The 27,077-nt window shown below is 43.4% G+C and overlaps 1 protein-coding gene across 1 annotated transcript in view; it reads left to right on the top strand.

The window, feature by feature from the left end:
- TDRD12 (tudor domain containing 12) overlaps positions 1-27,077 on the top strand; it is a 309,334-nt gene that overhangs the window by 210,271 nt on the left and 71,986 nt on the right. The window contains exons 16-18 of the mRNA XM_030204408.1: positions 11,145-11,336; positions 16,475-16,603; positions 18,083-18,200. Of these exons, the coding sequence (XP_030060268.1) occupies positions 11,145-11,336; positions 16,475-16,603; positions 18,083-18,200 (439 nt within the window). The remainder of the gene's footprint in view (positions 1-11,144; positions 11,337-16,474; positions 16,604-18,082; positions 18,201-27,077) is intronic.

Genomic DNA, 27,077 nt, shown 5'->3' on the forward strand with positions numbered 1-27,077 from the left:
AGCAAATCAAATCAATTAATGTGATCGGGAAGGAAGAGAGGAGGGTAGGTGGAGGCGAGTGGTTACGAGTCAAAAGCAATGTTAAAGAGGTGGGCTTTCAGTCTAGATTTAAAGGTGGCCAAGGATGGGGCAAGACGTAGGGGCTCAGGAAGTTTATTCCAGGCGTAGGGTACAGCGAGACAGAAGGCGCGAAGTCTGGAGTTGGCAGTAGTGGAGAAGGGAACAGATAAGAAGGATTTATCCATGGAGCGGAGTGCACGGGAAGGGGTGTAGGGAAGGACGAGTGTGGAGAGATACTGGGGAGCAGCAGAGTGAATACATTTATAGGTTAGTAGAAGAAGTTTGAACAGGATGCGAAAACGGATAGGGAGCCAATGAAGGGTCTTGAGGAGAGGGGTAGTATGAGTAAAGCGACCCTGGCGGAAGATGAGACGGGCAGCGGAGTTTTGAACCGACTGGAGAGGGGAGAGGTGACTAAGTGGGAGGCCAGCAAGAAGCAGATTGCAGTAGTCTAAACGAGAGGTGATAAGGGTGTGGATGAGGGTTTTGGTAGAGTGCTCGGAAAGAAAGGGGCGGATTTTACGGATGTTGTAAAGAAAGAAACGACAGGTCTTGGCGGTCTGCTGGATATGAGCAGAGAAGGAGAGAGAAGAGTCAAAGATGACCCCAAGGTTTCGAGCTGAGGAGACAGGGAGAATGAGAGAGCCATCAACAGAAAAAGAAAACGGGGGGAGCGGGGAGGTGGGTTTGGGGGGGGGAAAATGAGAAGCTCGGTTTTGGTCATATTTAATTTCAGGTGGCGTTGAGACATCCAGGCAGCAATGTCAGACAAGCACGCTGAAACTTTGGTTTGGATGCAAGGTGAGAGATCAGGGGTAGAAAGGTAGATTTGGGAGTCATCAGCATAGAGGTGGTAGGAAAAGCCATGGGATGAGATTAATGAACCAAGGGAAGAAGTTTAGATAGAAAAGAGGAGGGGACCAAGAACAGAACCCTGAGGTACGCCGACAGGCAGAGGGATAGAGGTAGAAGAGGATCCACCAGAGTGAACACTAAAGGTGCGGAGGGAGAGGTAGGAAGAGAACCAGGAAAGGACAGAGCCCTGGAATCCAAGTGAGGACAGGGTATCGAGAAGTATGCTGTGATCGACAGTGTCAAAAGCAACGGAAAGATCAAGAAGAATGAGGATGGAATATTGACCTCTGGATTTAGCCAGTAATAGGTCATTGGAGACTTTAGTAAGCGCAGTTTCGGTTGAGTGGAGAGGGCGAAAACCAGATTGTAGTGGGTCAAGAATAGCATGTGAGGAGAGAAAATCAAGGCAGCGGCGGTGAACAGCACGCTCAAGTAATTTGGAGAGAAAGGAAGGAGGGAGATGGGTCGGTAATTAGAGGGACAAGTAGGGTCAAGTGAAGGCTTCTTAAGGAGAGGTGTGACCACAGCATGTTTAAAGGCAGCAGGGACAGTCGCAGTGGAAAGTGAGAGGTTGAGAATGTGACAGATAAAAGGAATAAGAGCAGGAGAGATGGCATTAAGAAGGTGGGTGGGAATGGGATCAGAGGAACAGGTGGTACATTTTGAGGAAGAAAGGAGAAGTGTAGTTCCCTCAATAGTAACTTCAGGAAAGGAGGAAAGGGAATGAGGGGAAGGAGAGAGAGGGGAACGGACTAGTGGAGGGAGAGCTGGTGAGGTAGAGAAAGCAAGGTTTATCTTTTGAACCTTGTTGTGAAAGAATTCAGCAAGGGTCTGAGGAGATAATGAGGGGGGAGTTGGAGGAGGGGGCACCTTGAGGAGAGAGTTCAATATGGTGAAGAGAAGTCGAGGATTAGAGCCAAGAGATTTGGTCAGTTGGATATAATAATCCTGTTTGGCGCGTAAAAGAGCAGATTGGAAGGAGGTCAGCATGAACTTAAAGTGTAAGAAATCAGCAAGGGCCCGAGATTTCCGCCAGAGGCGTTCGGCGGAGCGGGTACAGGAACGTAGGTAGCGGATATTAGAAGTCAGCCAAGGTTGGGGTTTTGTACGCCTTACAGGGCGGGTCATCAAAGGTGCAAGAGTGTCTAAGGCAGAGGATAGAGTATTGTTGTAAGAAGAAACAGCCTCGTTGACAGACGTGGATGGTGCCACAGTAGAGAGGAGGTTTGAAACATGGGAGGATAGAAATGAAGGGTCAATATCGTGAAGATTCCTAGATAAATTAGATAGGATAGGACGGGACTGGGAGGGAGGAGATTTAAGTGTGAAAGTTATAAGATGGTGATCAGAGGAGGGATGATCAGAGGCAAGGAAACTAGAAGGTGAACAATCGGCATCGAGAGAGCACATCGGCTGGGGCCGAAGCGCCAAGGCGCGGCGAGACCGCGGGCGGTGATAATGAAGATTCTCCACTATGGCCACAAACAGGCGATATTGCAGGCTGTAAGGGCAGGAGGAGAGCTTCGTTGTGAAGGCCAACGGATCCTTTGCTTCCAGGACTATTCAGCACGTGTAGCAGCGGCGCGAAAGGAGTTTGCGCCCGTGTGTGCGTTTTTACATGAGAAAAAAATCAGGTTTGCACTGATTTATCCTGCCAAACTGAAGGTGCAGTACGAGGGAGGAGAGAAACTCTTTGAAGAGGTGGCTGCAGCTAAAGAATTCCTCAAGAGTATTGCACAGGAACCTGCAACCTGATGTTGAAAAGATGGCGTCTCACAGAAGAAAGTCTTTGACGGGACATGTGAGTTGAGAGAGACTTTGAGACATGGACTAGAAGACTGCTAAGTATGATTAGAGACTATATCTCCATACCTAAACTTTTGTCTCAAGGGAATAATTGGACAGGGGGGTACAAGGTAAACACCCGGTCTCAATAAATGGAGACAGGCATAAATTCTACATGATGGGGTCTTCCCCATGGAGCAGATGGTTAATTGAAATAGAGGGGGAAAGGACACTATACGTGATGAGTTCCCTGTTGGAACTCAAGGGTTTAAAGATTGGAGGGGGTGGGAGGGAATTCATGGGGGGGGGAGGGGAGTGGGGGAATAGGGGAGGGGGTGGGGAGCAGGTCTGTTTGAACATGGCATGTAAATGGGGTAGGAGAAGACAATTAGGAAGTGTCGAGAGTATACAAAGAAGCAGAGGGAGGTGTAGGCTGGGACACCTTTCTCTTTACTATAGGTTTAATAACATATGTGAGCCAATTAGGATAGGCTATGGTTAAGCTAATATCTTGGAATGTGGGGGGTATTTCCTCCCCAATCAAAAGAAGTAAGATTTTACAGACTTTAAATAGACAAAAGGCACATATAGCAATGCTACAGGAGACACACCTAACAGCAATAGAACACAAGAAGTTGTGTAAATGGTGGGTGGGAGACTACGTGGAAAGCCCGTCACCAAATAGAAAGGCGGGAGTTATTATCTTATTCCGCAAAGGGCTCCATATTACTAAAAAACGAGTAATTGCGGACCCGCTAGGAAGATATGTTTTCTTAGAAGCCTATGTAAATAATCACCCTTTCTTACTAATTAATGTATATGCACCAAACCAATATGATAGGAGGTTTTATCAGACCCTGGTGAGACATGTGCACTCCTTTGATCAGATGCCTATAATTATGGGGGGAGATTTTAACTCAGTCTATGACCCATTACTGGATAGTACTGGAGCCTCTAGAGTAGGGCCAGTGAACTTGACAAAGGGAGTCCCACGGCTGTGCTCTATGTTAGATCTAGTCGACGCATGGCGCCTGTACCATCCGGGAGAGAGGGACTATACCCACTTATCTAGGGCACATGACACACTATCCCGAATTGACTATATCCTGGTTTCGGCAAATAGGATTCCTTGGTTACAACAGGCAGAGATAGGGCCGACACAGGTCTCAGACCACGCTTTTGTGTGGATCACAATTGGGTGTGGTGGGGATAGAACCCAGAGGCCTAGGTGGCGATTTCCCACAGAACTGTTCTACGACCCACAATTTGCCTCCTATATACAATCCCAGTGGAAAGAATACTCAGAGTTTAATGAGAATAGTTATCATTAGGACCCGGTACTATTTTGGGAAGCGGCCAAGGCCGTGCTGAGAGGAGCCATAATTTCATATCATTCCTATAAGAAAAGATCCAGAGAGGCAGAGATAGTCAGGATGGGGAAGGTAGTGGGGCAGGCACGCCAGGGATTTGGAACTAACCCAACGCCCTTAAATAAATCAAGACTATTAGAAGCTCAGTCATCTTTGAACCAGTTAATACATGCCAAAGCTAAAAAATCAAATTTTTATTATCGTTATCAGTTATACAAACATGCAAATAAGCAAGGGAAATTGATGACACGACTGTTACAGCAAGCGGGTGGCTCCAGATATGTGTCACAAATCAGAGATACACAGGGGGGTACTCAGCATACTCTGGAGGGAGTGAATGAAGTATTCCGGCAGTTTTATGAGGCTTTATATTCCCCTCCAGAGGATCAGGGGCTCCAAGCCGAGTGTTATTTAGCAGGACAATCACTTCCCCAGATCACAGAGATACAACAAAGTAGCCTTAATAGATTAATAACAGAGGACGAGGTGAGCTGGGGTATACGTGCCAGCCCATTGCATAAGTCTCCAGGAGTGGATGGACTCTCCTCTGAGTTTTATAAGCTCCTTAGCTCGGATATTGTACCTTGCCTGACAGAGGTTTTCAATAAATGTATAGAGATGGGGGGTCTACCAGAGTCTTTAAGGAAGGCACAAATCATAGTCTTGTTAAAACCAGGCCGCGACCCACTCTTAGCCAGTTCATATAGACCTATCTCTTTGCTTCCTTTTGAAACAAAATTACTGGCAAAGATTCTGGCAAACAGACTGGCACGGATCCTGCCGGAGATAGTGGAGGAGTCTCAGGTGGGCTTTGTACGAGAAAGATCAGTAGCTCGCAATATGAGACAGATTTTAGGAGCGTTGGAAAGCCTACATGAATCATCAACCCCGGCCTTAATAATTAGTTTTGATGCCGAAAAGGCATTTGATCGGGTTAATTGGGACTTCATGTTTGCCTCCCTGAGGGCATTTGGGATGGAAGGGTTTTTCCTACATGCCATAGAAACGCTGTACCAAGGACCTGTTGCGGAGGTATGGGTAAACGGGCAGGCTTCGGAAACATTCAGGATTGCCAGGGGTACCCGACAGGGATGTCCCCTCTCGCCCCTTCTTTTTGTGTTGGTGCTTGACCCTCTTATAAGAGAAATCCAGAATATGAAGGAGGTGAGAGGGGTACAGATACAGCAAACTTCCTTTAAGATCTCGGCCTTTGCTGATGACCTCTTAACTATAATACAGGACCCCCAGGTGTCCTTACCGTCCCTACTGGACATTTTTGCTGAATTTGGGGATTACTCTGGTTTTCGTCTCAATCTAGACAAATCTGAGGTTATGACACTTCACATGAGAGAGGAGCAGTGGGAAAGTCTATGTTGTCCACTTAAAAGAGTGGGGGGTGCGTTTAAATACCTAGGGATCCAGCTCACCAAGGACCCCAAGCTGCTATATAGTGCTAATGTAGAATACTTGCTAGAAGACACCAAGAGAACACTACTACTACTACTACTAACTAGCATTTCTAAAGCGCTACTAGGGTTACGCAGCGCTGTACAATTTAGACATAGAAGGACGGTCCCTGCTCAAAGAGCTTACAATCTAAAAGACAAGAGAACAATCTAAAGACAAGTGAACAATCTAGAGGACGAGTGAACAGTTAATCTGATAGAGTGGATAGATAGGGGCATTCTGTCTATCTAGAGCGGTTAGGCGCCGAAGGCAGCATAGAAGAGGTGAGTTTTAAGCAGAGATTTGAAGATGGGTAGGGAGGGGGCATGGCGTATGGGTAAAGGAAGATTGTTCCAGGCATAGGGTGAAGCAAGGCAGAATGAGCGGAGCCTGGAGTTGGCAGTGGTGGAGAAGGGTACTGAGAGAAGGGCTTTGTCCTGTGAGCGGAGGTTACGGGCGGGAACATAGGGGGAGATGAGGGTGGAGAGGTAGTGAGGAGCCGCAGACTGAGTGCACTTGTAGGTAAGGAGGAGGAGCTTGAATTGTATGCGATATCTGATTGGAAGCCAATGAAGTGATTTGAGGAGAGGGGTGGTATGAGTATATCGGTTTTGGCGGAATATAAGACGTGCAGCAGCGTACTGAACTGATTGAAGGGGGAATAGATGGCTGAGTGGGAGGCCGGTGAGGAGTAAGTTGCAGTAATCAACTGGGAAGATGGGCAGGACTACCAATATCGTTGGTGGGCCGCATCTCCTTGTTTAATATGGTGCTTTTCCCTAAGTGGCTATACTTTTTACAGACAATCCCATTGTATCTCAAACACCAGGAAGTGAGATCTTTACAAAACTGCTTTCAAAATTTTTGTGGGCTGGGAAAAGACCCCAGATACGATTTTCACAACTGGTGAGGCCTTGGAGAAACGGGGGGATGGGAATGCCGGACATTAAACGCTATAACGTAGCATGTTTATTGCGCCACTTGGGGGACTGGTATCTGCAGAGGGAGGATTATACCCCATTGGAGATAGAAAAAGTGAGGTGTAGCCCCTTAAACCTGATGTATGTCTTACATGGGGCATTGAAGGACCTGCCTACAAGGTTGCGGACTAGTGTATTGGTGTGGCCCTTAAAAGCCATATGGAAGGACCTGGCTAGGCTGTGGTCCTTCGATCCTAGATGTAGTAGATTACTACCCCTCCTAGGGAATGAGGCGTTCCGCCCAGGGGATGAAAATCCTATAGTGAGATCCTGGGGAGAAGGGGATAATGTACTTATACACTATTGGTTGGAGCCCAGTGGTAATCTTAAAACAATGGCCGAATTAAACCTAGACGTAGCAGATTGGGGGGTATGTTTTGCATACGAACAGCTTAGACATTATATAGCTTCACTCCCCCGAGCTGCACTTGGTGTTGATCTGACCACTAAGATGGGGGATTTATTTGAGATGATATCAGAGGATCCTATCTCGATATCCATATTACATAAAAGGCTGTTACTGGCTAGGCCACAGGGAGATCTCACACGAGTGGCAGCAAAGTGGACAGCAGACACACAAAGAGGGATCACCCCGGGAGATTTGTTGAAGGGTTGGAGAGGAGTCCTGAAATGGACGCAAAACGCAAACCTTCGAGAATGCCAGGTCAGAGTGATATACAGGGCATATACCTCTCAGTCTCGACTGTGTCAGATGGGATATATAGAATCAGCCCAATGTAGACGCTGTGGTGCGCCAGACAATAACTTCTACCATGCTTTCTGGAAGTGCTCAGCTATAACAGCTTTCTGGACCAGGATAGTTAAATATTTAGAAAGGATAGGAGGGAAAACGGTTAATCAGCAGCCTACAAGTATTCTGTTGGGTTGCCACGCTCCAGTGGAGGGGGGTACGAGATACCAGAATGTAATGGCCCATAAGGCTTTTTTGGTGGGCATGAAGTGCATACTTGTTAACTGGACACAAGAACTGAACCCCTCTTTTTGGCAATGGAGGAATCGCTTACATGACTTACTTATGATGGAGCTCCAGGACTCTCTGCTTAACCTTCGGACACAAAGCAATTTTTTCCTTACCTGGGAAGGATATATTAACACCTTGTCCCACAGGGCGAGGAGTCATATTATTAATAAACTTGGAGCATTGTCCAAGCTTCCCTCGGCAACTAATGGAAACTAAATGGGAATAGAGTCCTTTTCCTACCACCTTCTAGGAATTGGAAAGAACAGTAGAGCAGACCAAGGCGGGGGGGAGGGAGGGTTTAAGAGGAGGGGTAGTGGGGGGGGGAAGTCTATTTGGAGTTATATTAGCCCTTCCCCAGTATGGTATAGACATCTTCCGAGGAGGGGTAGGAGGGCCATCAGACCACAGGCCCCCTGGCTCTCTTGCGGAGGGGAGTAAATTCACACATTATGGTTTGATCTTAATTCAAGGCTTTGTGAATGTAAAGCTGACACCTGAAGGTGGTTATATTTTGGGGGTCAAAGCATTTGAACATATGGTGTCAATTGGTAGAAGGGAAAGATGGGGGGAAAGGGTTGTTGGGAAATTGCTGTTAATAGATCTTGTTGATTAAATGTTAGTTAATAGTACAAAGGGGGGGGGGGGGGGGATAAAGTTAAAAGATTAATGGAGATGAGTAATATCATACAATTTCCGTACTTGGTGTGTGTTGATTGTTTGTAGAGACATTTACATTATGTAAACACCATTTTTGTGCTTCATTAATAAAAACTGTTGAAACCTAAAAAGGGTTCCAGGGTGATCCAGGTTATTACAGATCGATGAGCCTGACTTCAGTGCTGGGCAAAATAGTGGAAACTATTATAAAGAATAAAATTACAGAACACATAGACAAACATGGTTTAATGGGACAGAGTCAGCATGGGTTCAGCCGAGAGAAGTCTTGCCTTACCAATTTGTTTCTTTGAAGGTGTGAATATACATGTGGATAAAGGTGAGCCAGTTGATGTAGTGTGTCTAGATTTTCAGAAAGCTTTTGATAAAGTTCCTCATGAGAGACTCCTGAGAAAAATTAGAGAGTCCTGGAATAGGAGGCAAGGTTCTGGTGTGCATGAGGGATTGGTTATTGGACAGAAAACAGAGGGTAGGGTTAAATGGTCATTTTTCTCAGCGGAGGAGGGTGAACAGTGGAGTGCTGCAGGGACATATTTAAAAATGATATGGAAATCATAACGACGAGTGAGGTGATAAAATTTGCAGATGATACAAAACTATTCAAGGTTGTTAAAACACGTGTGGACTGCAAAATATTGCAGGAAGGCCTTAGGAAATTGGGAAACTGGGCATCCAAATGGCAGATGAAATTTAATGTGGACAACTGCAAGGTGATGCACATTGGAAAGAATAATCCGAATCATAGTTACCTGATGCTAGGGTCCACCTTGGGGGTCAGCACTCAAGAAAAAGATCTGGGTGTCGTCGTAGAGACTACACTGAAATCTTCTGCTCAGTGTGTGGCGGTGGCCAAAATAGCAAACAGGATGTTAGGAATTATTAGGAAAGGGATGATGAATAAGACAGAAAATACTATAATGCCTTTGTATCGCTCCATGGAGAGTCCGCACCTTGAGTATTGTGTTCTGTTCTGATCACCGTATCTCAAAAAAGATATTTCAGAATTAGAAAAGGTTCAAAGAGTGACCATAATTATAGAGGGAATAGAACTGCTGCTGTATGAGGAAAGGCTAAAGAGGTTAAGGCTCTTCACCTTGAAAAAAGAGACGGCTGGGGGGGGGGGGGGGGGGGTATGATTAAGGTCTACCAAATCCTGAGTGGAGGTGAATCGTTTTTTACTGTCATTCAAAAAAGTACAAAGACCAGGGGACACTCAATGAAATTGCATGGAAATACTTTTAAAACAAATAGGAGGAAATATTTTTTCACTCAACAAATAGTTAAGCTGTGGAACTCATTGCCAGAGGATGTGATAACAGCGGTTAGAGTATCTTGTTTTAAAAAAAGTTTGGACACGTTCCTGGTGGAAAAGTCCATAACCTGTTATTGAGATGGACATGAGGGAAACTACTGCTTGCCCTGGGATTGGTAGCATGGAATGGTGCTACTAATAGTGTTTCTGCCAGGTACTTGTGGCCTGGATTGGCCACTGCTGGAAGCAAGATACTGGGCTGGATGGACCGTTGGTCTTAACCAGTATGGCTGTTCTTATGTTTGATCTGTCCCAATATGGCAATGCTTATGTTCTTAAGTTCGTAAGTTGCAATGCATTGCATGAACAATCAGGGAGGAACAGGATCCTGCCTCCTGTGTTGGGAGAGTGAATGTGGAACTGGGCATCTCTCACAGGATAACTCACAGAACCACCTATCTGGCAGGAAAAGGCAATACCCTAGCCTACAAACTGAGTCATGTACTTTGCACAAGTGTCCCTAGACTCAGCAGTGGCTCAGATCTTTCATGAATAGGCAACACCCATGATAGACCTTTTTTTGTTGTTCCTCAGAGCAGAAAGATACCTCAGTTCTGTTCCTGAATAGAAAGACATGGCAAACTTATTTGGGGCACCTTCCTTCTGGACTGAGGGGAGGATCTTCTATGCTTATATCCTCTTATATTATGAGTAATATAGACTGTTCCTGAAACTCAAGTGGAATCAGGGCACCATAATTTTCATAGCAATATGCTGTCTGAGACAAGTATGGTTCCCTCCTCTTCTGGGACGTTACATAAGACAACCTATAAAACAGGGAAATACCCCAGTGCTGATCCCCCGGGTTCAGGAGATTCTGTTGCACCCCATATCAAGCCCCCTTGTCTTCGTTGCTTAGATGCTGAAAAGCTAGCATTAGCATTCTCACATCTTGACAGTTTATTGGAAGTGATTTTGGCTCCCAGGAGAGACTCCACTAGAAAGTCTCATGAATTTAAACGGTAGAGGTAAATCCTTAAAACCTTTCTCCTGTTCCACACAAAAACTGCTTGAGTACCTTCTGTATCTTTCAGATTCAGGTTTGGCAGATAATCCCATTAGGGTCATTGTAGAGCAATGGGCTCATACCTTAATGTAGAAGGTAAACACATCAGTGTAGTGCCTCTAGTTGTTGGATTTATGCAGGGCTTACTTCTATTGAAGCCTCCCACTAGGCTACTCATGATGTCTTGGAACCTGGAACCTCAACATTGTTTTAACCTAGGTAATGAAAGCTCCTTTTGAGCCATTAGACACCTATGATCTTTAGTACCTGAATTGGAATGGCTTGTTCTTGGTAGTGGTCACTTTGGTCTGCAGAGTTGATGAGTTCCAGGTTCTAGTGACTGATCCGTGCTGAACTAAATTCTTTAACAATAGGGTCATTCTGTTCATGTGTTCAAAGCTTCTTAAACAATTTGGATTTCAGATAGCATCACCATTATGTGTTTCCTGCTTATCCTGCTCTCCAAGAGAAACTCCATTACAGGTAAACCACTTCACATTTTCTACTGTCATTCATATGTTACTGGAGAAGGGATGAGATCTGTGATTTGAATGTGTTAGTCTTGTCCTCGTTTGGAGTACCTCTGCTTTTCAAATCAGGTTTGGTGAGCTAATTAATGGTAGGTGACTCAGGTAAACCAAAACTCTTAATTGTTACAATGTTTGTTTTTCAGCTGTTCACAATTTTAGACTTATATAAGAAGAATGTTGTTACTGAAGCAAGGAAAACTACACCACAGCAGATTGTTGCTGTTGGAACTCGTTGGCACAAGCACTTAGAGCTTTTGATAAAGGAATTCATGAATGACCCTTATGTTGTAATCACCAGCATGGAAGAAGCTGCTGTGTATGGAAATATACAGCAGGTAAAGATATCCCAACATTGTTTTAAAAAGAGCAGTTACATGTTTTATCATTTGAAAAGCATTTTTGGATAAATGGTTATGAATTCGTAATGCAGTGTGTAAAACAAAACTAAACATTTCTGTTGTATTGCTTTATTATAATTAAAAAAGCATCCATCATCTTTAAGTTTTTAAAGTAGGTTCTGGTTTTCATTTGGAAAAAATGTAGCAGAAATTGAAACACATTTACAGACATATTTAGTCCTTCACTAGTAGTGTTTCAAGACATGAGTGCACAGCATATTCAAATGTATGGTAAATTGTGTATTTAGTAATCCACAGCAATGCAAATATATGTGCTGGTGTCTACCACACAAGCACAGTGCTAAAAATAAACAAACAAAAAAAATGCCAGGTCTGAGGCAGCATTTGGGACCCATCAGCCTAACCACTTGGCAACTTTCAGCATCACCCCTGCATCTTATCCTGACACGACCAATGGCTGACACCCTCCCTCACATGACCTGACCCAACCTGACCACCTCCCTTCCTCCCTCCCATCACAGGAGCTTACTTCCAACCTCCTGGCTCTCTCCCCCAACAATTCCTGTTAGTCTAGAGGCCCCTATCCTGGACTTAATGATGTTCACCCCAAAGTTCTGAAAGCGCTTGAACATGAAATTGCCATCTTGTTAATAGTAATCTGTCATTTAAAACGACAACTAGAGGGTGACAAGGAAGCAAGAAGGCAGATGGTCTGAAAAAACCAAGATGATAGTAGAAGGAGCAGACCAGCATCCTGTTTGACACTAGCCAGTCTGGGCAATAAATACCCAACAGATCCCAAAAAGTATGTCTGTATCTCATAGTCCATTTCCAGGGATGAGAAATGGCTAATGATTTATTTTAATTTACTTTTCCTTCAGGAATTTGTCCATATGTCTTTTAAATCCCACTGTGTTTGAGACACCTTGATTACATACTCCAGCGTCAGATTTCACAGCTTAATTATGTTTGTTTTTCAGTGAAATATATAGTCAATGGTGTGACAAATATTAACTGTCAAAGCTCTTGAAAAAAGTATGTCAAAATAAATGGAAAACTGATTTGAGCTCAAAAATGTCTACTGTTATAGACAGACTTCAATGTAGACAACCTTTGAAGTACTGAGTGCTCTCTTTCAAGGTAATATCTGGTCCTTTTATTTAATTCACCGTTTGTCACATGGTGTTTTTAATGGCTCTGCATTTATCTTTTCACAGTTCATTTTTTGTGTTTGAGTTTTTGTAAAATGGCCAAGCTAATTTTTAAATGTACATATGTCCTTATGACTATTATGAGTGTAGGTAAGATACACATCCTAGCAGCAGTGTTTAACTTTACCACTGTAGTAAAGAATTGCTGAGCAGGTAATCACCATACTTGGTAGCCATTTGCCACAGAGCAGCGTTCACCTAGTATAGCAATTATCTGGACTCTGTCTAGAGGTGGTAGACAACAGAACCAAACAGATTTGTTATTCCAACTGGTAATATCCAGTGAAGCAATGCAAGTGTGGAAAATATGTATTCTATAGATCATAATAAAATATAATACTTAGTAGAAAAAGCAAGCAAGCAAAAACACAATTAATACTCCTATAGGATAATACAAAAGATATCTATATCTCACTGAGGACTGCACAAAATAGAAATCTGTGTGTGTGTATATATATATATCTGTCAGTGCTGAGACTTATACCTGAGAACTACAAGCCAAATATACCCAGCTATATAAACCATGCTTGTGAACTAAGCCTGCCTATGGCAATAAGAAATGATAATCTGAATTCCCACTGCAGAAGTAAACCTGGATTCTCATCCTGAGGCTTGCTTCTGGCTGGTCCCTGGAAAGATGTAGGATTTCAGTGAGCTGATCAGTGTAGAGATGACTTATTGCTTCTGCAACCCAGGCAATTAATCTTTAGCACCGGTAGGCAGCCGTGACCCTTAGCTTACTTCCCTGTAACAAGGTTTTACAGTGTTACAGGGGAAATGTCATGCACAATGAGAAACCATTAGTTTTCTTTACAGATGCCATACTTGTAGAAGGAAACTGCCTTTTAAAGCACCGTTACCTTGATTCACTCAGCACTGGCGGAAAGAAGCCCAGTCCGTGAGCAGGCGCTCTCAAAGAGCTGGGTTGAATCTCCAGGAACCTAAGGGGCAGGGAAGCCCCAGTCAGTTTCTCTGGCAGTATAAGTACTATATGCTCCGCCCAAAGTTTGACCGTTTCCAGCTTCTGGCTTACCCTAAGAAGGCCGGTGTGAGACCTGTGAGAGCAAGGACAGGAAGGGAGATGCAGGAGAACAGCTGAATAGAGCTTCCAGGAGAAAGGGACAGCAGGAGGAAGACCCCACGAAGAACATATTGGACTAGGACCCAACTGGACAGTTTCCCTAGGAAGAAGGCAGTAAATAACCTGGGAGAAGGAATGGACAGCCTTAAAATAGGTAGTCAGCCTTATATTGTTACCAGGTAATTTGGGTGGATTTGTTAAGCCCTAGACACCTCACTAGGCTGGGTCTCTCAGTAACTGTTTGGGTCTGAGAGGAAGAGAGAGCGTGGGTGTGGCTCTCAGGAAGCCAGCTTGGGTGGTGGAGGGAAGGTCTGTTCCTGAATCTGCAGGATTTCTTAGCAACCATCTGGGTCTGAGAGGAAGAGAAGGCAGGGCTGAAGCTCTGGGGCCAGCTGGGAGAAAATTTGAACATGCTTTACCTGTTACTTTGAAGAATGGGACATTTTGTGTTTGGAACCTACATGGACTTTTATATGGGAACTGTTTTCTTTATCAAACCGAGCCACATTGAATTTCTGTCCAGCTCATTATTTGGCACAGAGTTTTTTGCTTCTGTTTTGTGAATGCTGGAGAAGCTGTTGAATAAAAGGCATGTTATATACCCTGTGCAGCCGTTGAAGGCCTGAGCTAATAAATTGCATCCCCTGGGAAGGGGACATTATTCATTTATCTGCTGTCTCCCTGTCTTCTGTCCTGAGTACTGCAGTGTTAAGCTGTCTGCTAACTACCCTGCTGTGTTTATGGGAGGTGAAGTGCACTGGTTGCCCTGAAATTCTTTGGGTCCTTCCTGCGCGATGCCTTGGGCGTGACAACAGGCAGGCCCAGTGCTTTGGCACGATAAGAGGTTTTCTCTCCAGAGCACTCAGATGTGTCCACTCTCAACTGCCAACCCAAATTCTAATTTCTTTGTCTTCCAAGCATTCTGTGCGGACCTCAGTCCACTGTCCTTAGGTGACTCTAATGACCCAATCAGAACACGCATTCCTGCTGTCTGGTAGATGAAATCCAGGCCTTCTTAAGATAAGTCCAGTTTTGATCCGGACACTCTTCCTGAGCCTATTGGTGCTTCCAAAAGGGTCTCATTGGCATTGTCACATATTTGGGGGTTATAAATCTGTCTGTTAACCAACCTGCACCCCCTGAGATGAAGTGCAGATGTTTTCTGTGCTAACAGTGTCCTTGGGTTAGTAAGCAACGTCTGTGGGCTGATAGAGAAACAGGAAGTGTCCAAACAGCCATGATATGAGTGCTCACACAGATGATTCAGGTCCAGGCCTGCATGTGGACATACCCTGGATGCAGACCTTTTTTTTTTTTTAAACCAGAAATCACTTTTATTAGATGCAAAAAAAAGTGTTACAGCATGAGTAGATAAAGAATTGCTCTATTGGAGTGCCAGAATATTACATGCAATTGAAAGCAGATGCTCACAGGGCAAGGCATCTGTGGCCAATTTAGCTTGTCTCCTCCCCCAGGGTGTGCTTGGCAAACAAGTATTCTGCCATGCCATTCTGTGGTGCTCCCATCCTGCGCAGGTTGGTCACATGGTCACCAAGTTCTTTGATGGCTTTCACTTGCTCATCCAGGTAATGGTTCTCCAGGAAATCACACAAATGTGGGTCGTTCCTGTCTGTTGACAGCTTGTGCAAATCCAGCAGCGACTGGTTCACACTCTTCTCCAACTGCAGAGCACAATCCATTGCCTCCAAACCACTGCCCCACTCATCTTGCTCTGGTTTCCTGATTCATAAAACATGTTGGGCTTTGATTGTAACATCTGAAAGGTTGGATAAAACTAATTCACACCACTGTCAGAGCTTGCTCTTCAAATAAGGTTGTATACATCTATGAACACTGGTTGGTTTGTTTTGCTGGACTTTCTCTAATGCCTTCTGCAAACACACATACGCTATATCAGCTGGTTTACCATTATCTACTTGTTTTACATCTTCACAATGATCAGTCAGTCAGTAATTTGTTTTAGTTTAGCTTCAACCATTTTGCTCAATACTGACATCAGGCTTACCAATCTGTAACTACCTGGATCACCTCTGTAGCCTTTTTTTAGAAACTGGTATTGTGTTGGCTACCTTCAATCTCTTGTACCATATCTGTTTTGAAAGGTTACAGATTACTAGTAACAATTCAAAACATTTTTTATTTGAGCATTTTTAGGACTCGGGGGAGGGGGGATGAATGCTGGCCTATTGTTGCTTTTGTGAACCTACTGCGTCTTCTAGACTTAGTGATATACTTTAGTTGCTCTGAATCATCACGATAAAAGGTCATTTCTGATCTGGATATAACCCCACCATCCGCGTCAGTAAAAGCAGGGTTCAAAGAGGTTTGGACAAGTTTCTGGAGGAAAAATCCTTAAAATATAATTAACCATGTAGACTTGGGAAAGCCATTGCTTATCTGTGGGTATGAGCAATGAGAGTCTTGATGATCTGGGTATTTGTGACCTAAACTGGCCACTATCAGAGACAGGATGCTGGGCTCAATAGACCTTTGTATGACCTAGCTTGGCTTTACTTATATTTTATTTCTTGAGCTGTTTACTTCCATTCATTTTGAAAAACCATAGAATGTTGTTCAGGACCTCAGCTTTTCCAAATATTTGGAACATTTGAGCCCTCACTGACGCATCGTCATCTTCCTTTCCCATTCTCATCAGGTGTTCTTATGTTACAACCATAAATGTCATACTTCAGCACATGACGTGCCATTTGTTAAGCCTGACCTATAATGAGGTGTTGTAAAATCTTTTTTGAATCTGTATTCCATAAATACGTATTACCTAGTGTTTCTTTTCTAACTAGGTGGTACATCTCTGCTTGCACAGTGATAGATCTTCTAAGTTAATCAGAATGCTTGATTATACACCCACAAATGCAGAAAAGATACTGATTTTCACTGATTCTGTTGAGGAAACAGAAATGATTCATAAAGTAGGTATATAAATGTCTTTCATGGTGAATGGTTAGTAAATGCCATGTGATCTACTTAAACATCACAAATGCAATATTAAAAGATACTTATTGGTTAGCGATGGTGGCCACCTCAAGTGCAGGTTGTATGTTAATCTGGATTGCTTGATTGTATAGCTTTGTCCATTTAAATTGCCAAACAGCCAGTGTTACCACTTTTACAAAGGGCTGTGGCTAGGGGTATTCCAGAGTGCCAAATGTTATGTTTAAGTGCTGATATTCAGCCACTAAATAGATAACTCAGAGATCCTGTTACTAAGCTGCGGCAAAAAATGGCCTTGGCACACCCTTACGCAGATCATTCCCACATGCTAAGGCCATTTTTACTGCAGCTGTAAAATGGCTAATTTTCTAATATTTGTATTAATGACAATGCACTAATGTTGCTATTAGTGTGTGGCCATTTAAAAAAATTACCTTGTAAGGATTTACCACCACCAATTTTGTAGGTGGTAATGGCTGACGTATTCCTACGCTAACCAGCTAGCATGTGGTAATTAGATGCACTAACTGGTTAGCACAGGAACACCCACTGTCTGCTCAAGGTGCCTCAAATAAAATTCAAAATATATTTCAGAGTTAACACAGAATGTCTGAGCACATACCATGGTAATCCATATTTAGCTGCATTAAGCAAATGGTAGTGCCAAGCATTGCTTAGTTAATTGGTCCCTTAATTATTTAAATTGGTTCCTCATAAGTAGATAGCTAAGTTAGATTATTTTGATTCCATCATACACTGGTTTTACTAAATATTTATTGAGCTGTCTTCAAAATGATTCAGAACACAGCTGCCAGACTTTTTGCAGGTGTCTAGAGTAGAGAACATATTGTCGTTATGGGAGGCTGTTTATGGTCTAAGAAGAGTATTATATTTAAGCTTTTATATATTGTTTTTAAATGTTTAAATGATGGAGAGAGTTTCTTATCCTTTATCTGGGGATTTTCAGCAGCATCACATAAATTTTCAACATCACCACTAAAAATCTGTATAAAGCTAAATGGATAGTAATGTAATACAACTGATGACATTGAACAACTGGTTAATTATCTTCCCTTCTTTCTCTTAAAGTGAGTCCAAGACCTCCCCCCCAATCTCCCATAAGCCTAAAATCCATTCGCCATCTCCCTTTTCCCACCTTCCCCTGCTCCATCTAGTTCAGATAGTATAGTAAGGGTGCTCATTTCCCTCAAAAAGCTGGGAGATTTCAGGTTCACAAGGCAGTTAATGTTTCTGTAATTACTACCTGCCTTACAGTGGCAAAATGGAAGATCAGGTTGACTGCCAACATCTCTTTCCATTTATGAGCAGTTTCACAGTGTGCAACTGACATGCATGCATTGACCACTGCACATTTTTTATTCCATTTTGCCCTGTCATTTTTAATGGGCTTAAAATCCTTTCTTGAAAGGAATCTGTTTTCACTGTCTTCTCTTCAGGTGGTGGCAAGCAATTCTATATACTGCTTGAAAATGCATGCAAAGCTTCATTTTCACTTAAATCACGTGATAGAGCAGTGGGAGAAAAGAATCAGTTCTGGTACTTGTATAGTCTTAGGTAAGTATCATGCAGTTTCTGCTTTAATTTCTGCATTGTAATAGTTTCTCAGCATTCTCGTAGCTTGTGCCAATTTTTTATTTCATGTTTGATTTCCAGCATTTGTTATATCAACTTGTGGAATTAGGTTTTTGATCTGTAATTATAAAGGAAAAAGTAAATTGTTCAATTTTGATGTAGGACATTTTTCATGAAAACAGCGTGAATATTTAGAAATATTAAATTGCATAGTATGGTTTTACCGTAGAGAAAAGTCTTAGCTTCTGTAGAAATGAGTAGGAATACTCTGTAGCATCATGATACAAGAAACAAATATTTTGGCAAGCAACCCTGATTGCATTTTATTCCTCTAAATATTTTAGTTAGTGTTTATGGCACTATAGAAAAATAGCTCCACAAATAAGTGGTGGGCTATGCCTTTTTTTGGAAGCTAGTCACAAATGTTTTAGTGATTTAATTTTCTTATCCAGCAGAAATGAGTGTTATTTTCTTTATCCATTTCAGGCACTTAGCAATTTCTTTAGACTATGCTATTCAAGTTTATTCACTCTAAGAGGATCTTGTCCTGGTTGGATTTTGCTGCATCTATTTGTGTGGGTTTTTTTCTCCCCACTATGTCTAAGAAGGTCATCAACTTCAAGTTCTACCCCAAGTTCGAGCAATGTCCATCACTGATTGCCAAGTTTGCAGTGAATGTTTGGAGCAGGACCATATTGACTCAGGTTGCGGTATTTATGCAAAGATATTGTCATGGGTAATTTGTACCCAGAAAGAAGGCCTTCTTATCTACCTTAATAAAAATAAAAACCCAGCCCCAAAAGTTAGCATTGAAGGCTGCACAGTCTGGCACCTTACACTTGATTTGAGAGAAGGAATCTGAAATAAGCACAAGAGGGACCAGTATTGCACAGAAGCTCCAAAGCATAGAGTTGTAGGAAATTCTACACTGTCCAAAGTGGCCATGACTGGAAGTGAGCTCAGCCTCACGTACTAGAATATTGTGCCATTTCCAGTCAAGAGATTGGACACCAATCTTGAAAAAGTCTTTGAGAATATCATTTGACTTATTTAGGTATAGTGTAGGCAGCCTAACTTTTTGCTTAAAGTAATGTTGAATTTTAGCATTGTCATGAAATGCCTAGCCACCCACCTGGGGTTACCTTACGGCTACTTAGAGGGTGTCTATCCCCAGCTCAGGTCCGCCTGCAGCTGCCACTTGTGCTCTAAACTAGCACCCTCCTCCCCACGACTGGGTCACAACCACCTTTCGGCAGTCTCCCGCTCTCAAATTATCCCCAGTGACTTCTAGGTTACTGGAGCCACACTCCCTGTGGCCCACAGTTCCCAGAAAGCACTCGCAGACCCAACACACAATCCACCAAGATTCTTTATCAGTCCAGACAAGCAGAGCAAACAATTTTGTTTATTCTCATAAAAATACTGAACAGAGGACAGGAAAAAGTGCAATCAGCAAACAGTAACAAGTAACTGAAAAATGAATCAATTGTAACACTAACTAAACATTTGTTTACTTTTTTTTTTTTTTGAAGGCTTTATTAAGCATTGAAATAGCAATACAACAATAAGCAACGTATACTAGTAAAGACATAATGACCAGCAAGGGAAACACATCCAGAATACACATGAATGAAACATTATCCCCCATTGATAACATACAAACAAAGTCAATGCTCCCCTTTGCACAGACTGGACCTCAAATTCCCTCCCCCCCCCCCCCCCCCCCCCGTATAAACCGAACCCCCCAGATACCCACCTCCCAAAACCAACCAAAAAAAAATACCACCTATCAAAGCCTACCCGCAACCCTCCCATAGCTCACTGCCATATCCCCCAACTGCTCCCTCCCACCCAAAATACCTCTGACCCCCCCAACCTATCCTCCCTCGAAATGCCATTAAACCCACTTATTAGTGCCACTCACACAGAACATACTTTAAAAAAAGGCGCCCATACCAACTCCCATCGAGACAGTGTTTTCTTTTTCACTGCAGTCAGACGCTCCATTTCACAAATGTACCACACTTTAGATAACCAACACACCACCGAGGGAACTTGAGATGTTTTCCAATGCCAGATTTTTATGAGCTGCATGCAGATCACACCGCACCAACAGAGAATGATGCAGTGTGAGCCCTTCCAGCCCTTTACCCAGCAAAAGATCGCGGAATGCCACGTACCGGTCCACCCACCCAGGCCTGAAGCCGAGACTGCACTGCTCACCAATAAGCCTTCGCTTTAGGACATGTCTACCAGATATGATCCATGGTCCCTATTAACCCACAACCCCTCCAACAACTAGATGAGACAGGAGCAAACATATGATTTAATCTCACTGGAGTGAGATACCAACGATAAAAGACCTTAACGGCATTTTCCTTCAGAGCAACAGCTAGTGAGGACTTAAGAAGTCCTTTTTCCCAAACTCAACCACTCATCCTCTGAAAGAGTAAAAGCTAACTCCTCTTCCCAATTCCTCCAATGCAAAACATACGGCTGAGAACGAGCAGTCAAAAGTTCGTATAAACGAGTGATTAACCCCCGAGTATTCCTGAAGGAAACACACAATTCCTCTAAAACGGACACTTCCCGAGCCAAACAATCTCTATTAAGAGGGAGCTGCAAAAAAATGCCTCAACTGCATATAAGCATAGTGATCACTAGGCCGAATTTGATAATCTTCTACTAGTTTCTCAAAAGACACAAACTCACTCTCTTCATATAACTGCCCCCACCGTTCCAACCCCAATCTCGCCCATCTCCTAAAGGAAGTATTCCCTATACCTGGCACAAATAGCGGGTTATCTGCAATCGATGCAAGCTTAGACAAAGGAGGGTGCCTGTCCAAAAACATACGGTCCCAATAATAAAAAGTAGTCTGAACACTTGGCGGAAACATTTCTACCCGATCCCTATATTTATCCTGAAGCCACATTAGATAGCCCAAGCTTCATGAGCCCATCAACGATTGCTCAAGATGCACCCACAATTTATGTTCTTCCTGCTGAAACCATTCAATGGCAGGTCTGGCTTGAGCAGCACTATAATACCAAAATAAATCAGGCACACCTAACCCACCAACCCGCTTACGTTTATATAGAAAATTACGCAGAAGGCGCGGGCGTTTTTGGCTCCAAATAAAACGTAGCAATCGATCCTGCAAACTAGACAAAAAAGATTGAGAGAGCCTCAAAGGAAGCACCTGAAATATGTAAAGCAAATGTGGAAGAACATTCATTTTAATTGTTGCAATTCTACCAAACCACGAGAGACCACACTTTGCCATTGATGCAAATCACTATAAATCGCCTTCTGGAGGGCTGGGTAGTTCTCAGCAACAGGGCCATGCCAACACGGTAAGCGAGGTAAGCATGGCAGGGGTGCGCCTCCCTCTGGGGGGCGCCGCCGCACCATGCTCACCTCGCTCGCCCTCCTGCTCCCATTGTTCAACTGCCCGCCCTCTTCTCCCCCCCCCCCCCCCAAACATCGCTTTTCTTTTTTTTTTTTTTTTAAATTTACCTCCGTGGCGGTCCAGCAGCGCAGCGTCAGTGAAGGAGAGGCGCTTCCGACGTCTCTAGCCTTCTCTTCGCTGTGTTCCGCCTTCTTCTGACGTCAAGGAAATGATATCTGAAAGGTATTAATTCGCAAACAAACCTTTTTCCGGAGATGGGGAAGGCAGTAGAACTAGAGGGCATGATATGAGATTGAAGGGGGGGCAGACTCAAGAAAAATGTCAGGAAGTATTTTTTCACGGAGAGAGTGGTGGATGCTTGGAATGCTCTCCCACGAGAGGTGGTGGAGAGGAAAACGGTAACAGAATTCAAACATGCGTGGGATAAACATAAAGGAATCCTGTTCCGAGGGAATGGATCCTCAGAAGCTTAGCTGAGATTGGGTGGCATAGCTGGTTGTGGGAGGCGGGGCTGGTGGTTGGGAGGCGGGGATAGTGCTGGACAGACTTATACGGTCTGTGCGGGGCTGGTGGTTGGGAGGCGGGGATAGTGCTGGGCAGACTTATACGGTCTGTGCCCTGAAAATGACAGATACAAATCAAGGTAAGATATACGCAAAAAGTAGCACATATGAGTTTTTCTTGTTGGGCAGACTGGATGGACCGTGCAGGTCTTTTTCTGCCGTCATCTAGTATGTTACTATGGTAGAGCATTTCAGTAGCGAGGACTCACAAAGCAAAAGGGAGGAGGAGAAGAGCAATTTGTATCTCAGATTCCTGCAGCTAGGATAGTGGAGAGTGAGATAGGTAGGAGAAGGCTTTTTGGAATTCCTGGAAGGGAGGTCAATCAGGCTGGTACTTCTCTGTAAACGATCTTGTGGGTTAGAGCACAGAGTGGAGGAGTAGCCTAGTGGTTAGTGCAGTGGACTTTGATCCTGGGGAACTGGGTTCGATTCCCACTGCAGCTCCTTGTGACTCTGGGCAAGTCACTTAACCCTCCATTGCCCCTGGTACAAAAGAAGTACCTGAATATATGTAAACCGCTTTGAATGTAGTTGCAAAAACCTCAGAAAGGCGGTATATCAAGTCCCATTTCCCTTCCCTTCCCTTTTATCGGGAGCCAGTGAAGTTTCTTTCTAAGGGGTTTTGCTGCTTCAAACCTTGATTTACCAAATAGTAATCTCGCTGCGAGGGAGCAGTTGCCTTCTACATTATGAAGACTAAAACCCATAGAAAGTACATTGAACTTCTTGTTTCATTTGATCTAAATAGACTGGGAAGTGTGGTGACAGAATGTCCCATTAAAATAGGAGAGCAGGTTGTACCATCTTTTCTTACGTTCAGACGGGTCTGACCCTAAAGGGACTGTCTTTCATATGATGAAAATTGTAAATCTTTTCAAGTGTAAAAAAGTTGCTTACCAGTTAGGTAACAGGATTAATCAGACAGTGTGGTGACATTGCAGCACTGGGGCAGAACTTCTTTCCCAGAGATAGAAACTATTGTAAAGTCCTGAACAGGCGGCCCTTCCCTGTAGGTTTTAATGTGGAGTGTGGCAGATGGATCAGGTAGCTACTTTGCAGATTTTGAGGGCTATTGTGGAGGCAGAGGCTCTGGTTTGAGTTTTTTTTTTTTTTTGTTGATCAGAAGGATGCCAGCTTGACTATTATAGAATTGTAACAACCGCCAAAGTCTAAAAATGATTTAAGAACAAACTCAAAGCAGCATATAATTTAATAAAACCCAACTGCATCAGGGGTAAAAAGTCATCAGTACTCAATACATCAAATAATCATTAATATGAACAATAATAGAGAGAAAAGGTCAATATCAAAAATAAAAATTCAGTATGCCTTTGAATAAATATAGGATAACAGACTATCAAAACAAGAGGACATACATACTAAAACAGTGTGGATTAAATAAGAGTATCTGAGCTGAGAAATCTCGTTCCAGGTTTAAAAATAATAAACTTTGGCAAGTTTACTCCATTCATTTGCTACTGCTGGCTGTAAATCCTTGCTTTTCTGGATTTGTTTTTATAACAGAATTGTATACAGTCTGCTAGCCAGTTTGCTAGCATTCGTTCAGCTACAGTTGTACCAAGCTTATTAGGATCAAAAGAGACAAATAGCTGAGTATACTCTAATAGTCTCTGTTATTTAAAGATTTGACCCTTCTTAACAGTGCATAAAATGCAGAAATTTCTCATACTGTTGCTTATGAAGTTTAGGATAGCAGGCAACAATATTTCTTCAGTGATGCAGGAACTTAAGCATTTGTAGTGTTCACTAACTTATTGTGATGAATGGGCATCTGGGGCTCATATGTAACAATGGCTTGTTCTTTAGGAAGTGCACTTCCAGTGTAATAAAGATTGGACTCCATACAGGCTTATTTTCGAAAGAGAAGGGCGCCCATCTTCCGATACAAATCGGGAGTTGGGCGTCCTCAACTGCTTCCCGTCGCGGGGACGACCAAAGTTCACAGGGACATGTCGGCACCGTAACGAAGCCGGGACTGGGGCGTACCTAACACATGGGCATCCTCAGCCAATAATGGAAAAAAGAAGGGCGTCCCTGACGAGCACTTGGCCGACTTTACTTGATCCATTTTTTCTCGCGACCAAGCCGTGAAAAGGTGATCGAACTGACCAGATGACCACCAGAGGGAATCGGGGATGATCTCCCCTTACTCCCCCAGTGGTCACCAACCCCCTCCCACTCTAAAAAAAAAAAAAAAGAACTTAAATTTTTTTTTTGCCAGCCTTTATGCAAGCTTCAAATATCATACCCAGCTCCATGACAGCAGTATGCAGGTCCCTGGAGCAGTTAGTGGGTACTGCAGTGCACCAGGCAGGTGGACCCAGGCCCATCCCCCCTTACCTGTTATACTTGTGGTAAATGTGAGCCCTTCAAAACCCACTGTACCCACATGTAGGTGCCCCCTTCACCCCTTAGGGCTATGGTAGTGGTGTACAGTTGTGGGGAGTGGGTTTTGGGGGGGGGGGGGCTCAGCACACAAGGTAAGGGAGCTATGCACCTGGGAGCAATTTGTGAAGTCCACTGCAGTGCCCCCCCTAGGGTGCCCGGTTGGTGTCCTGGCATGTCAGGGGGACCAGTGCACTACGAATTCTGGCTCCTCCCACAACCAATGGGCTTGGATTTGGCCGTTTGAGATGGGTGTCCTCGGCTCGGTTTCCATTATGGCCGAAAACCGGGTACGACCATCTCTAAGGTCGACTATCTCAACATTTAGTTCGACCATCTCTAAGGTCGACCTAAATGTTGAGATTTGGGCGTCCCCGACCGTATTATCGAAACGAAAGATGGACACCCATCTTGTTTCGATAATACAGGTTTCCCCTCCCCTTCACGGAGCCGTCCTGCGAGGACGGCCCCAGGAAAAATTGGGCGCCCCGTTCGATTATGCACCTCATTGGCTCCAAGATGGCTACATGAGTTGCGAGAGTAGAGTAGCCATGTAATGGTTAGTACAGTGGACTGAGAACCAGGGCAGCTGGGTTCAATTTCCACTGCTGCTTCTTGTGACTCTGGGCAGGTCACTTAACCCTCCATTGCCTCAGGTACAAAGTAAGTAAGTACTTGTGTATAATATGTAAACCGCTTTGAATGTCCACAGAAAGGTGGTGTATCAGATCTCGTTCCCATTTCCCTTAGAGCACAGTATTTAAGTCCCAAGGGTCTGGTGGCTTTTGAATTGGAGGTTTGGTATACTTAAGATTTCTCATGAACCTAGAGATTGTAGGACACAGAAGATGAACCTGTCTATTAAGGTATAAGCGTACAGCATATTGAGATGTAGTCTACATTTATAATCTTCCAAAGAGTGGTGAATTTGGCTTGAGCTTGAGAAGGCAGTGTATTCAGTACCTTCTTTGTGTTTTATTGGATGATCAGACAGGGTTCACAGTTAAAGGCACCAGGGGAGGATGGTATGCACATGGAGTTTTCTAAGCTTCTGGGGGAAGATATGGGGATTCGCCTGGCCAAAGTTTTCAATTTAATGATTGAGGCAGAGGCTGTCCTGCCAGTCTTGAATACCGCCCGAGTAGTGTTTCCGAAACCTGGTAGGGATGTAACCATTCCTGACTCATATAGGCCGATCTCACTTCTCAATGTAGAGTTAAAGATGATAGCCAAGATACTGGTGAACCGTTTGGCCAGGATCTTGCCAGCTCTGGTTCACGAATCCCAGATAGGGTTTGTACAAGGGAGAACTGTTGCAAAAAATCTCTGAAGGATTCTGATGTTTCTTGAACGGTGTCACTGGGAGAGGATTCCCTCCCTTTTGATCAGTTTTGATGTGGAGAAAGCCTTCGATAGAGTTCATTTGGAATTTCTGTATAAGACTGTAGACTGATATGGCTTTCACGGGTGATTTGTCTTAGCAGTCAGAGCTTTATATTCATCTCCCCATGCTAAAATTGTGGTCAGTGGTTTGGATTTGAAGGTTATAACGATTCATTGGAGTACGAGACAGGGTTGTCCCCTGTCGCCCCTACTTTTTATTTTGACCTTAGATCCTTTGATACGAGATATTTGTGCAACCCCTGAGGTCCAAGGAGTTCGGGTGGGCAAACATCATTTTAAAATAGTTGCAGACAATATCATCTTATGAACCCCATGCCCTCGCTGGAAGCTTTATTAGAGATCTTTGCGGAGTATGGAGTTTATGCGGGCTTTCGGTTGAATTTGCCAAGTCAGAGGCTGTGCCCGCCTCTACCCTTCTCTGTCAGTTGTAGGGCTCCAATTTTCCTCTACATCACTCCAAAGCGTTTAAAAGCTTATCTTGACAAAAAAGAAATACACAGAAGTGGGAAAGCTAAAGGATTCGTAATTCCAACTAAAATATGCAAAATTCTCAGCCACACTATAAAAACAAAAAGCAAAATTATATTAAAATATATCCCAATTCCTCAAAAACATTACTTAGAGCCATTGAATATAATACTTAAGCAGGCACCTACAAAAACTGCTAGTGCTTCAGCAGCTTTAAACACAGACCATATTGAATACAAATAGCATTTAAAAAACATGCTTTATACCATACTGTACTACTTAGAATATCCTCAACATATATATAACTTAATATACCTTTAAAGGATACACAGGGCTTACCAGTGCTCACAGCATGTCTTTAGAACCATTAAATGTGAAGTAAAAAACAGTTAAACAAGCTACTAGTACCTGCAGCAACTTTAGCATAGACCATATTCAATACCAACAAGCCTCTTTAAAAAAAAAAGTGTCTTGTATCATATTCTGCCAATTCAAATAACTTCATCATTTAAAACTTAAGAATATACCTTTAAATAGTTTAAATATATTTCACAGTGGTATTTGATGTCCGTGCCTCATTCCTAACTGGGTTAATTGGACGGCAGA

Source organism: Microcaecilia unicolor, chromosome 5 (genome assembly GCF_901765095.1).
Source record: "Microcaecilia unicolor chromosome 5, aMicUni1.1, whole genome shotgun sequence".
Classification (NCBI taxonomy): Eukaryota; Metazoa; Chordata; class Amphibia; order Gymnophiona; family Siphonopidae; genus Microcaecilia; species Microcaecilia unicolor.